Raw genomic sequence first — 13,287 nt, 5'->3', positions numbered from 1 at the left:
TGAAGAGCAGAGCTCAGCTATGGTGTGGCTGGAGAGCCTCCATTAGATAGGCCTCTTTCAGCTGTACTTATGATATGGGTCCTAAAGCTGTGATCTTTAATCAAGAAAATACCTTGATTACAACTTGCAGATGATGAATATGATGCTGATGACAATTCTATTGCACCAAGTAAGCATCTCTGGGGATTGTACAGAGTGGTGGGTCCCATCTCATCATGCAGTCCAAGTCAAACAGCATATGTATTAATGCAAAGTCTTACGTATAGGAGCCAGGAAATCAGCACAATGTGGAGGGAGAAAAAGGGGGGGGGAGTCAAAGTGACCTAGCAGCTGAGCACACAGTCCCAGAGTAATGCAGTGACAGAGTTAATGCGATCTTTGTGCTGCCAGAGGAGCAGTGAGTTTGAAGAGGGGGGCTATTTCTTCTTTTCTTTGAGATTCATGAAGCTGGCAGTGAAGCCTCGTCTCCTGTTTGAATGTTGATATATTTAAAGTGAATGCTGGAAAAGGAATGAATCTGGCAAATAATCCTAACTAATTATGATGGTGGCAGGAGTAAGGAATGACTTAGGCTGGAGAAATTTTTGCAGATGCCAGCTGTATGTATTAGTGAGTAATTCCTCTGAACTAAATCAGTTGTCCTCCTTGGGAAGACAGTGCCATGTTGAAAAACTCCTTAATCTCATAGAGGAAAGCTTTAAGAAGCAGGCAGAAGCTGGATACATTTGAACTAGAAGTGAGGTGCAACACATGGGGCTTCAGGGAGGCAAAAGGTGTCCTGTGGGGCTGAGAGAAGGGGAGCAGAGAGAATAGATATGATATTGACTTGAGGTATGAAAAAGGAAATTTTTCGTATGTTAACAAACCTCTGGAACAAGACCCTCTGCTTTCAGGTGCAGAGGGGTGGTGAATCTTTGGTGGTTTATCTAAAAACAAATCATTGGCTTAGAGCATTAGCAGCAATGTAGTTTGTGATGTGGAGGAGATTGAACTGGATGGTCTAACAGTTGCTTTTGATTCAAGGCTGCATGCCTCTTCCTGGTAGAGGAGGTAGTGTTTCAGACAGATAAGGTTGGCCTGTGCAGCAGAGGATGGCTCCTGCTGATGTGGCCATATAAAGAAGATTGAGGGTGGGTTAAGGTAGCTGGAGTCTGGGAGGAATGACAGGGCAAGTGGAAGCGTAGGTAAGAAACAGGAATGTTGCAGGAATGCTGTAATCTGAATGGTACAAAAAGGATCTGTGCACAGGTGTGGCAAGTTGGTTTGTTGGGGAGATTTCAGGACTGTCTGAGAAGTTTAAAGGAATAAATGGAGATAGGAGAGTACTCCAGGGTGCTCATAATTCTCAGAGCTGTTCTGAAAATTGACTTCCATGTGGTAGATGTGACTGTGTGGGGCTTAGAAAATAAACTACATAGCCAATTCAAATATAAACCTGGGCAGGCATGAAACAAGGCAGCTTTCATCCTATGCTGTTCATCTCCATCTTCTCTGGAGCCATGGACAGTGCAGAGGGTTTTGTTGTTGTTTTTGTTGTTTTTGTTTTTTTTTTCTTTTTTCTTTTTCTGGATCTGTTACATTTTTCCACCTGTGTTCCAGGGGGAAAATCTAGATCTGGCCATTTCCAAGGATGAAGTTATGGCCATGATTGGGGAAGGAATCTGTGTGGTAAAGACACTGACAAGGAATCATCTGTACTGCGAGCCTCCCTCTGAGCAGCCAGCTCCACGGCACCGCACGAAGCGAGAGGGCACAGACTTGCTCCCAGAATTCACGGTAGGGATTCAGCAATAGCACTGGATATCATGATGTCAGCAGAAGCACCAGGAAGAGAGAATCATGGAGACAGAGTAGAGCAGGAAGTGAAGAAAAGGCAGAAGCTCTGCTGGGGGAGAGGAGATACTAGAAGTGGCAAGGAGCAGCAGCTGTTCCCAGTTCTGCCCTTAAAAGTGCCAAGCATTGCCTGAAGCAGGTGGTGCTGCTGGATCCAGAAGCGATGCTGGGGGATATAGCTTTGTTAGAGCTGAATGCCAGCTGCGCTTATTCTGGAGAGGCCTGGTGGTTTTGCTATTCATCTGGTGCACTGAGCTAATATCTTGTCACATCTTCTCCTGCAGGTACAGATGGGGAACTTGAATTTCCTCCTGGGCAGAGTGCAGTATGACACAGAAAGCCAACTCACCTTCCCACTGGAGGCACAGATTGGTTTGGGCGTTGGTGCATCCTTTGTGGCACTGATTGTTCTGGTCATTGTCTTCATCTACAGGTGAGAGGCTGTGATGCTGTGTGAGATCCTTAAATTGCTGTACAACATCAGTAGATGTGGACACACCCATACATCTTGGACCTAAACAGGGTCTGTGTTTTCTTTATTTTGTGCCAAATTCTGAGAGATACAAGCATGGTGCACCTGTCTTGTAGTTCACTCAGAGCATGAACCTCCTCATGGGTGCTCCAAGAGGCACATGTGATTTACAGAACAGAGTTTGGTATCCTGTAAAAACAGAAAGTACCTCAACAGCATTGCCTTAGTCTTTGGCAGCAGTATAGCAGCTGGCAAGGACAATCTCTGGGCTAGGACCCCTGGAAACTATTCTGCTGCTTCTTACAGGAGGAAGAGCAAACAGGCTCTGAGGGATTACAAGAAAGTTCAAATTCAGCTGGAAAATCTAGAAACAAGTGTTCGGGACAGATGCAAAAAGGAGTTCACAGGTCAGTCACATTGTTCCTGGGTTCTTGCAGCTACAGGGAAGTTTGAGAAACCACTTTTGGCCCTACTACTTGTCTTCTTCCTGTGTCCTTGTTTAGGTAGCTCAGAGCAGACAATAACTCTATCTCATGCCAGCATACTAAAGCACATAACCAAATTCTGTTGCCCTATTTGTGTAGTTCAAAATATAGTCTTATTTATATACCCCCTTATTCTCCAGTTCATCCTCCAGAGATGAAAAGCCAAAGGTCATAGAGCATTTGAAGAGACCTTAAAGACACCTAATCCAGCCTCTGTGTAGGGCAGGTCAAATTACAAGGTCTGTAGGCCCAAGTCAAGGTGCACTTCAGCTGGTTACAGCAGTGAGCACTTGTGTGGGGATCTGGGGCTCTAGATATGTGCAAGTGACCTGGATTGTGATCTTTAACTGTTGTGGGAAGCAGTGAGGAGCAGGAGCTCTATATTATTCTGTACTGTAGATAATGGCCAGAACCACTGATCTCTGCTGAACAGCAGCCCCCTCATTGTAAAACTGGAAGTCAGCCCCCAATTGTAAATTAGCGTAATGGCCAAATGCACTTTTTTGCTCCTTCCTGTTTTTTTTCCCAGTGCCTAGTCTAGTTTTAAATGGGATTCCAATATGCATCTTCCTAGCGGAAGACAGCCTACCTCTTCCTCAGTGTGACCACACTGACCCTAGTTCCACTAACCTCCTGCTCTGTACTACTGGTTGTTCAGTGATGTGGTCAGCCTCATGGACATCCCCTTTCCTTCAGATCTGATGACTGAGATGATGGACCTCACAAGTGACCTTGTGGGCACAGGAATCCCCTTCTTGGACTACAAGTCCTATGCAGAGCGCATTTTCTTCCCGGGCCACCGTGAATCACCACTGCAAAGAGACCTGGACATCCCTGAGTGCCGACGGCAAACTGTGGAGCAAGGCTTGGTCCAGCTCTCCAATCTGCTCAACAGTAAACTCTTCCTTACCAAGGTAATGTTGCTCTCTAAGAGACTGTAGGAAGCAGGGGCTGTTCATTAGAGTTCATCCCTGAATAGCTCCTGGCAGCACCAGTTCCTTTAGGAGCCAGTGGGTGAACTGCCCCATTTTCAGTGGATTCACAGACTGACTTCTCTTTCAACCCACCAGTTCATCCACACACTGGAAATCCAGCGCACTTTTTCTCCAAGAGACCGGGCCTATGTAGCTTCACTGCTCACTGTTTCACTGCATGGAAAGCTGGAGTACTTCACCGACATCCTCAAAACGCTCCTGAATGACCTTGTTGAGCAGTATGTGGCCAAAAACCCCAAGCTGATGCTGCGAAGGTGAGTCAGCCAGCCATGGTCCCATTGCTTGCTGCATAAGGGGATGGAGCCTTTTTGCCTGGCTAGCAAACTCTGAAACTTCTGCAAACGGGGTAACATTGTGGTATGGGCTGCAGTTGAAGGTCCAATCTGTGTCCAGGTAATGTGCATCGAACAGGAGGAAGTAAAAATACTGATACATATCATCCCAGCCAGCAATTGGCAGAGGAAGAGAGCAGGAAGGGGTTGAGAAAAGTAGGAAGCTGGAGTTGCCCATCACAAATTCCTGTTCCTGTGAAGTTGCTGTGCGTTAGCTCTCTCCTTGTATTCAGGTACTGAGGCTCTGTCAAGTCTGCTAGTTTTGTTTTACTATTCAGAGGTCCCTGGGCCTGCAGTGTTTCAGTACTTGGCAAATATACTGAAATAGCTCCTGTGTTCAGATCCTCATTAGCTTCTTGTCCAGCGCATCCTTCTGATCTGAACAAGTTCCTCTGGTTTGAGACCTACTAGAGGCTTTTCTCTGTCCCCTGCTTGCCTGATGTGTTTCACTTCTGTAATTTGGTGCCTCCTTCAGGCTGAAACATGACTCTCATAAGGAGTGAGATCAAGAGCATTAACATTATTGGTCCATAAAGACCGTTCTTCTTGATTCTCTGTTGTTCCTCAGTGTATTCCTTTCTCAAAGGGAATGATGTTTATCTCCCTGTTGTGCACTTCTCCTTGGCACTGTTGTCCTGTGACCAACTTCATTCTCTGTTTCAGGACAGAAACAGTGGTGGAGAAGCTGTTAACCAACTGGATGTCCATCTGCCTATACGCGTTTGTGAGAGTGAGTGCTCTGTGACTTTGTGGGGTTAAGGGACCGGAAGAGGGGAGACAGCTACAGCCCTGCTCTGTACCTCACTCTTAATTGAAGTAGTGCCAAGGTCACCCTGTATATCAGAGCGTGAAAATGAGAGAGCTGGGCTGCTTACGGGGGGGAGAGGGGCTTAAATCAGAGACCATTTATGCCACTCAGTGCTTCCAGTACGTCCAGTTAGATTGTAGAGGGCTTAGTATAGCTCTGTTACCTTCATAACTTGAGACATGCTGGTGGTGGGCTGGTCTGTGCATGGGGAAGAAGGACTCTCATCTGAGCCCTCCTCTGGAGAGGGGATGGCTAGAGTCTCTCGAATTAGTCACACGGAGACTGAGCAATCGTTTGGTCTTGTGGGTCCAGCCTGTTAGCTGGCCTGTGCAGTTTCCCTGTGTATGGAGCAGAAGCTGTCAGCGGGGACTCTGTCTGCCTGCAGTGGTGCAGCTGCTGCATCACCTGGTGTCTTTAGGCCTGCTCTGCTTGTCCTTGGAGGTGTTCTGTGTTTCCAAGCTGCTGGACTTTGCTGTGGGGAGGAAGCTGAACTTCTCTCAGGTGAAATTCCTTCCTTTCTATACCAGGACTCTGTTGGAGAGCCCCTTTACATGCTGTTTCGAGGAATCAAGCACCAGGTGGACAAGGGGCCTGTTGACTGGGTGACAGGGAAAGCCAAATACACCCTGAATGACAACCGCCTTCTGAGAGAGGACCTGGAATACAGGACCCTGGTAAGCATCAGAGCTCTTGGGTCTCTCTAATGGGACAGGGCTGAATGTTTCTCTTCCTATGGTTGAGGCAGAAGTGCAGCATCCTGCCATTGCCTCCTGGGAGCCAGATTTATTCCAGGGCACAAGCAGCACAAATCTGCAGATGAACAAGAGCTCTGCTAAATCAGGCATTTCTGCCCTGGGCTGATACAAGTTATCACCACAGTAATCTGGTGTATGTGCCATGCTCCTTGTGTGAAATATGAGGAGACAGAATTGCTGATGGCACGTGGAAGCCTCTCTCCAGTCCTGTTAAATTGGTTTCCAGCTCTTGAGGCAAGACTGAGGACATAACATACTATATCTGTGGTGTTCTCTTCTCTTCCAGTGAAAAGACTAGCTGTTAACTTGTCTTAATGCAGAGGTGCTCATCAAAGGTGTAAATTTGTCAGATGTAACCTTATCATGGCGAGTGGCTGTGACCTTTTCTTTTCTTCCTCAGACCTTAAATGCTTTGACGCAAGCAGGAGTTGCTGCAGGAGAGGCAGAGGACTCCCAAGGGGTTTCCGCGAAAGTGCTAGACTGTGACACCATAACACAGGTGAAGGAGAAAATCCTAGATCAGATCTATAAAGGGACGCCATACTGTCACCGACCAGACCCAGACACCCTGGACCTCGGTGAGCAGAACTCCTTGGTGCCAAAACTCAGTCAGGAAGTGGAAGAGTGGAGTCATTTACTGTCTGTGCACAGCACCATGGCATGCATGACATTAGTCATTCTCTGCTGAGTGTGCAGAGTCCCAACAATCTTGCGTTCTAGCTGTGGACCCAACACAGCATGATGCTGGAGGGAGATTAACAACAGGAGGGGTGGGACGGAGGTAGTTGGGGACCAGCCTCTGCAGTTCTGTGGTGTGTGTTCTTTGCTAGGCCTGGCCTGTGGCAGCGAGTTGTACAAGGGGATGCAGGAAAATAAGCTTAGGGAATGCATGGGAGAGGAGGATAATTGCAGTGCAGTTCCAAGGCCGTGGTCATGGACTGGTGGCTGCTGCTGCTGCCAGGAAAGTCAATGGCAGCACCCCAATAACATCTGTCAGGGAGAATCCTGCCCACAGGTTAGGAAAGTTAGGATTTGCATTAAGGCAGGAAAAAACACTCTATTCTCCCTCTTCATTCTTGTTCAGAAGGAGATGAACAGTGGTGATGTTTACAGATGAGCACATGCTGGGGAAATAGCTGATTATAAGGAATATAGGTGCCTACTTGGGGTCAGAATCATGTGCTTCAAGGGCCACAATCTGACAGAATGCATATGAACTTGGCCAGTGCTGGATGAGACACCTGGGAGGCCAGAAAGTAGGTTGTCCCTAGGCTCCAACTGCGAAGACTCAGCATTGCTATAGGCACTTGTTCACTTATGCTGTCAGTGAAATAGCACAGCTGAAGATTAGCAAGGATCAGAGGGTGTGAAACAAGGGAACTGGCAGGTCAAAGCAAGAGAGCGACTTCCTCAATGCTGTGCTGAGGCAACACCATTGCTAGACCCAGGTTTTGGCATTTGTTTTTCCAGGAGAATGGCAAGTGCAAAGAATTTTGATTTATCCTGGAGTTGGAAAACAAACCTTGTAGAGTTTTTAAAAGCTTAGCATATTTGGCTTGTTGAAAAGAAAGTTGAGATGTGAGTTCATGCCTTTATAAAGGGGGGAGGAATCTGACAGTAAAGGCTTTCTGGTCTTAAAATCTGAAATTCTACAGACTTCTCCAAGGTGACAGATAGACCAAGCTGGTAAATGATGACTTTCTATTCAGGACAGTTGAACCTGAGGTGGTCTGTGAAGAGTTCCAGGTGGAAATTTTGTTACTGAATAACTGGTTAAAAAAAAAAATCCTAGTGTGAATAAATACAAAAAATTTATATGTACTAGAACATTGGCTTTTAGAGTAGTATGATGATGTGATCTTTGTTCCTTTCTTTTTAGGTTCCTAACATTCAGATTGCTTTCCTGACCAGTGCTGAATTGATGTTCTCATTGAGCTGTCTATTATAACCCCAAATTCTCATTTCTGATGGATTAAAGATGCTTGAAAACCCTTTGTTATATATAACTTTTATCTAGTTGTTTTTCTCCAGTATGCATTGTTTCATTACTATTTTTTTTGTTTAATAGTAATCTGCCACCTTATCAACTAGTCAGTCAGTATTGTGGGGTCCTTCTGCACTTAGCTGCGTCTTTACTGCCAGGAATAAATCCACACTGTCAATGCAGTGATCTTCTCCTTATCCTACTGCAGTCTGCCATGCTTCCTCTCAAACGTGCTGGCCAGTAGTGCTTGCATTTCAGATTTTGTTTCATTCTTGAACGTCCTTCTTGCACTTCATATTCCATTCCCTAGGGGAAGAAGCGATTTGCCCTTTCTGTATTACCTCTGATGCTGAGCAGGACAGGAAGGGATGACTACAACGAACAGGGAGGCCAGTGGCATGCAGGTTTTCATAGATGAATGTTCAGGTTTTCTGCTTGGAAGTGAGGTTGAAAATGTAATATGCTCTTGTCAAACTCTGTAGCTGTGGAGCTGGGTTTGATTCTCTCTCCAAACTCTTCAGCACTGTGACAGCGCTTGATCTGGAACTGCAGACAGGGAGAGGAAAAAACAGGTGTGCACGTACTGGGCCTCTTTCCCCAGTGATCGTGGCACAGAAAGCACAGGAAGGGTGTTGGTGTCCCTTGGGCCCTTAGTTTCTTAGGTTTTTAGGACAAGAACAAGCTGCTGTGAAGTTCCAGGGACTCTGGGAGAAATTTGCCAACCTCTTACACTACTGTGAGAGATGCGGGTAACGGGTACATTGCCTTTTCCTAGAATGTATCTACTTGAGCGTGATGTTAGTCTACTCTGGCTTAGGGTTCCACTAGTCAGGACCGAAGCACAGTAGATTTTAGAGATGCCTCAGCTTTCTTAGTAAACAGTTTATCTTTTTACTTTCTCTGTTTTGATTGTAGAGTGGAGATCAGGGCTGGCAGGTCATCTGATACTGTCTGATGAAGATGTGACGTCTGTCGTTCAAGGAACTTGGAAACGCCTGAACACACTTCAGCATTACAAGGTCAGACCTCGGAGTCTTCCTCTGATTTTTTTCCACTCTCCCTCTCTGTACATAGTTGTGCTCTATTTGTGGCTCTGGCTCCTGTTGGATTGCTGTCAAAGGGTTGGAGCTTTTTTGCAGCAGCATAGTCAGCTTATGTCTGTGCTGAGGGCTGTGCTTTAACTTCTCAACCAGTGTAGCCCCCTCCACATCCTATGCCTGGGAGCTGGGTGGGTCTAGAGCTTGGGAGGAGACACACAGCTTCATGCCTGGTGGTTGGTGCAGTGAAGGCAAGGCTGCTGGGTCTGTTAGTGTTCCAGTCCAAAGCAGTTAGCAGATGGCAGCGCACTCACTGTGAAGTAGCTTCTAGCACTGGGAAGTAATTTTTAACTACCTTGCACCAATATGTCACACGTTGTCGTGGTATGTTCTGGATGTGAATGACCTCAGCCCCTGACAGCGATTATATTATCGCCTTCGTTGTTCGGTACGCCTCAGGCTTTTTTAATCAGTACAGAGAAAACTCTCCCAGCATAGGGAATAGCAGTGATGATACCCTGAAGTCTGTTCCATCACTGCTTCTAATGAGTGGAAATTATAAGAATTCAATAACGCTAATTCACAGAGTGTGACTCACAGAGTGTGTTCAGTCTGCTGTACTCTACAAGCACTTACCTGTTGCACTGCTGAAAAACATGCTGTGTTTTGAATGATTTTTGCTTATGAGCAGGTGCCTGATGGAGCAACTGTAGCACTGGTCCCACGCCTGACCAAGCATATCCATAGGGAAAATCAGGATTACATCCCAGGAGAAAGTAAGTCTGATGTCACATTCTCAGAAAGTGATTTCACAGCACCTGCCAGGTAGTGAGGCAAAACTTTTGCCATAGCCCTGGCTTTTTGCTGATACTAGATAGAAGATTGATGTGCAGTTTGAATCCTTATAGTGTTGCCAGGCAATTGAAACCCTGGGTGGGTGAGATGAGAGAAAAGCAAAAGGTTGAAAAAACAGAGGAAAGTGAGGTTGGCATGAAAATGCAAGATCAATGGAATTTTCTAGACCTGACTCTAGGGCTTATTTCAGTCTGTAGCTTGTAGGAAATGGTGGGACCCTAGGCAGTTACCTCATTGCTTGTCATAAGATACAGAATCACAGAATGGGTGAGGTTGGAAGGGACCTCTGGAGATCATCTAGTCCAACCTCCCTACTCAAGCAGGGCCACCTAGAGCAGGTTAGAGAGGGTTGCACCAGGCAGGTTCTGAATATCTCCAGGGAAGGAGACTCCACAACCTCCCTGGGCAACCTGTCCCAGTGCTCTGTCACTCTCACAGTGAAGAAATTCCCCCTCACAGTCAGGTGGAACTTCCTGTGCTTCAATTTCTGCCCATTGCCTCTTGTCCTGTCGCACTCTGAGAAGAGTTTGGCCCCGTCCCCCTGACACCCTCCCTTCAGGTACTTATCCACATTGATCAGATCCCCCCTCAGTCTTCTCTTCCCCAGGCTGAAGAGGCCCAGCTCTCGCAGCCGTTCCTCAGAGGGCAGATGCTCCAGCCCTCTGATCATCCCTGTAGCCCTACACTCTCTGCAGTAGCTCCATGTCTCTCTTGTACTGGGGAGCCCAGAACTGGACACAGTACTGGAGATGAGGCCTCCCCAGGGCTGAGTAGAGGGGTAGGATCACCTCCCTCCACCTGCTGGCAACAGTTTTCCCAATGCACCCCAGGATACCATTGGCCTTCTTGGCCACAAGGGCACCTTGCTGGCTCATGGTCAGCTTGTCATCCACCAGCACTGCCAGATCCTTCTCTGCAGAGCTGCTCTCCAGCAGGTCAGCCCCCAGCTTGTACTGGTGCATGGAGTTATTTTTCCCTAGGTGCAGGACTCTGCACTTGCCCTTGTTGAACCTCATGAGGTTCCTCTCCGCCCAACTCTCCAGTTAGCTCCCTCGATTTTTCTGTGATGCAAGGCACAATAGCCTCAGGTTGCAGCTTGAGAGGTTCAAACTGGACATAAGGAAGTCTTCAGCAAAAGGGCGGTGCTGCCTTGAAACAGACAACCAGGAGTGGAGAGAGCTTCATCTGGAGAAATTTCCAAGACCTTGAAGATGTTAGATGGACAAAGGGATAGCAACCTGACCTAGTGCTAGCAATAGGTATATTCTGTGCAGGAGGCTGGATAGAGATCTCCAGATGTTTCTTCCCAGTAGTGTTTCTGCTGTGCTGTGAATTCTTTCCCCCCTCCTTGGGAGGGGAGTGTTACTTGCCTAAGCTCCACTGTGAGAGGTCTGACGCTAATCTGCAAATAATTGTTTTGTTTCAGAAACACCGATGCTGGAGGATGCAGATGAAGGTGGAATAAAACTTTGGCACCTGGTAAAACCAACAGAAGAGCCAGAGCTCCCCAAGCACCGCCGTGGGAGCTTACGAGACAGAGAACGAGCCAAGGCAATCCCAGAGATCTATCTGACACGTCTGCTCTCTATGAAGGTGAGAAGTGCAGCTTTCGCTGCATTGGAGATCTTGCCCTCCCTCGTAGCCCCCTGCCAGGTTACAGAGGTGTATATGCAGAAGAGCCCCTTTGCCTGGGTTGAGGCACTTGCTGTTTGGTTCTCTTCAGATCCCAGCAGCACAGTAGCCAACTCTTGCTCCTACTAATGGAGTAAGCTTTGCAGGACCTCTAAGAGAGTGAGAAATAGCTTTATTCCTGTGTCCACCCACTGTTTGTCTTTGTGGGCCCCACTGTGAAAGGCAGGTGTCCTGCAGCAGTGTCCACTATGCTGTTATGTCTGCCCATCTTCTACCCTACCCAGGACCAAGAGTGACCTGTCACCTGCTGCAGCAAGATAATACTAATAGTACCTACCTGCCATGTACAGATTCAACTGCAGTCATAAATCAGGCATAATGTCCTCTTTCATTCCCCTTTTTTGTTTTATTTCAGCATAAAGGTTTAAAAACAAAATTGACCCCAGAATTTGTCCTTTGGTGCTCTGTCCTTGAGGAAAAGTCTGCTTCAGCATCCAGGTTCCTCAGTGGTGTCCTGCTTGCAGTAGCACAATTCCTCGAGGAACAGCCCAGTGACTTTGTCAGGTGGTGCCTGTGTTCTGCTCACAGTTATTGAACATCCTCCTGGTGCTGAGCAAAACTCTTCTTGTTCATATGTCTGACTGAACACAGGTGTTGGTGGTCAGCAGTCCCTTCTCTGCTAGTCATTCAGTGCCTTTCCTTCATGTTGTGGGCTCTCTCCTCTGTAGCAAGTCCTGTTAACTGCTCTTGTAGCCTGCAATGGCTCCTCTCCGTGTGTCCCCTGATCATGTGCTTCTCCTTGGACTCTGCTGCAGAAAGCTCTGGGGCCTTGTTTCTTCTTCACTGCTCACTGCAGTGGATGTGAGGTAGCTTTGGATAGCGAGTGGAGGTTGCTGAGCAGAGCACGGTAACCTCTTACATGTTTGAGGCCTGGAGTCTGCTTTCCTCAGCTTATGCTGACTCTCCTGTTTGGTTCTCCACAGGGGACCCTGCAGAAGTTTGTGGATGACTTGTTCCAGGTGATCCTCAGTACCAACCGCCCTGTCCCTCTGGCTGTCAAATATTTCTTTGACCTGCTGGATGAGCAGGCAATACATTATGGTATTGCAGACCCTGAAACGATCCATATCTGGAAGACAAACAGGTACGGTGTTTCTCTGGGCCCTGGAGAAAGTACTGCTAGTCTGTTTAGATTGCACAGATGTGAGGTGACATCCGCTTTTGTCAGCATTGATGAGGAGCAGAATGGGGGGGTGCAAGGCAGCAAAGCACAATGTGAAAAGCTGTTTTTATTGAGATGGCAAAGGTGGGAGGTGAAAAACAGTAGCATGAGCAGCACCATACCTTCCTCTCTGCTGGTATCTTGTCATGTTTGTCTTCTCCACAGCCTGCCACTGCGGTTTTGGATCAACATCATTAAGAACCCCCAGTTTGTCTTTGATGTGCAGACATCAGATAATGTAGATGCTGTGCTCCTGGTCATTGCACAGACCTTCATGGACTCCTGTACAATTGCTGACCATAAGTTGGGACGGGTAAGTATGGAGGTAAAAGAGAGCATGGATAGCACCGTCTGAGCAGTGCTGCTCCAGGCAGACAGTAGTGTCATCTTAATTTCAGTGGGACAGTAGGCTGAGGTCCCTTCCCTGCTCCCACGTGCCCCTTGAGTGATTCATGGGGACTCTTGTGAAGAGAGGAGGAAGGAGCTGGTTTTGTTTAGCCTGCTGAAGAAGTTGAGGTGTTTTAATTGCAGCCTGTAGCTACTTGAGAGACAGCCAGGCTCTTGCTGGTTGTGGTAAACTGCATAAACAAGTCATAGATTGCATCTAAAGAGGTTCAGGTTGGCTATCAGGAAAAACTTTCTACACCCACCTTCTCCCTGCTGAGGGTGGAGCATCCCTGCACATTCATAGGGAGGCTCTGCTGTCACTGGAGGGTCTCAAGATTCAGCTAGACAAAGCCACAGAAAACATGATTTCACTCTGACAGTCCAGATTCAAGTGGGAGGTCAGACTAGAGATCCCAGAGGTCCCTTCACATACATGTCCTGTGATTCCTCAGACTGTGTTACTAAAAGGGAATCTAGCAGTTGAAGTGTC

General features: G+C 47.3%; 1 protein-coding gene across 1 annotated transcript in view; it reads left to right on the top strand.

Annotated features, from left to right (window-relative positions):
- The window catches only part of PLXNB1 (plexin B1), a 68,935-nt gene that overhangs the window by 50,058 nt on the left and 5,590 nt on the right, over window positions 1–13,287 (top strand). The window contains exons 23-35 of the mRNA XM_085323948.1: window positions 1,600–1,776; window positions 2,118–2,266; window positions 2,612–2,712; window positions 3,487–3,704; window positions 3,861–4,039; window positions 4,781–4,847; window positions 5,453–5,599; window positions 6,081–6,258; window positions 8,580–8,683; window positions 9,393–9,477; window positions 10,983–11,149; window positions 12,172–12,332; window positions 12,576–12,723. Of these exons, the coding sequence (XP_085180074.1) occupies window positions 1,600–1,776; window positions 2,118–2,266; window positions 2,612–2,712; window positions 3,487–3,704; window positions 3,861–4,039; window positions 4,781–4,847; window positions 5,453–5,599; window positions 6,081–6,258; window positions 8,580–8,683; window positions 9,393–9,477; window positions 10,983–11,149; window positions 12,172–12,332; window positions 12,576–12,723 (1,881 nt within the window). The remainder of the gene's footprint in view (window positions 1–1,599; window positions 1,777–2,117; window positions 2,267–2,611; window positions 2,713–3,486; window positions 3,705–3,860; window positions 4,040–4,780; window positions 4,848–5,452; window positions 5,600–6,080; window positions 6,259–8,579; window positions 8,684–9,392; window positions 9,478–10,982; window positions 11,150–12,171; window positions 12,333–12,575; window positions 12,724–13,287) is intronic.

This window comes from Rhea americana, unplaced genomic scaffold, assembly GCF_003343005.1.
Source record: "Rhea americana isolate MKP2758 unplaced genomic scaffold, rheAme1 scaffold_120, whole genome shotgun sequence".
Lineage (NCBI taxonomy): Eukaryota > Metazoa > Chordata > Aves > Rheiformes > Rheidae > Rhea > Rhea americana.
The sequence above is the reverse complement of the archived record's forward strand: the minus strand, read 5'-3'. Positions and strand labels throughout refer to the sequence as shown.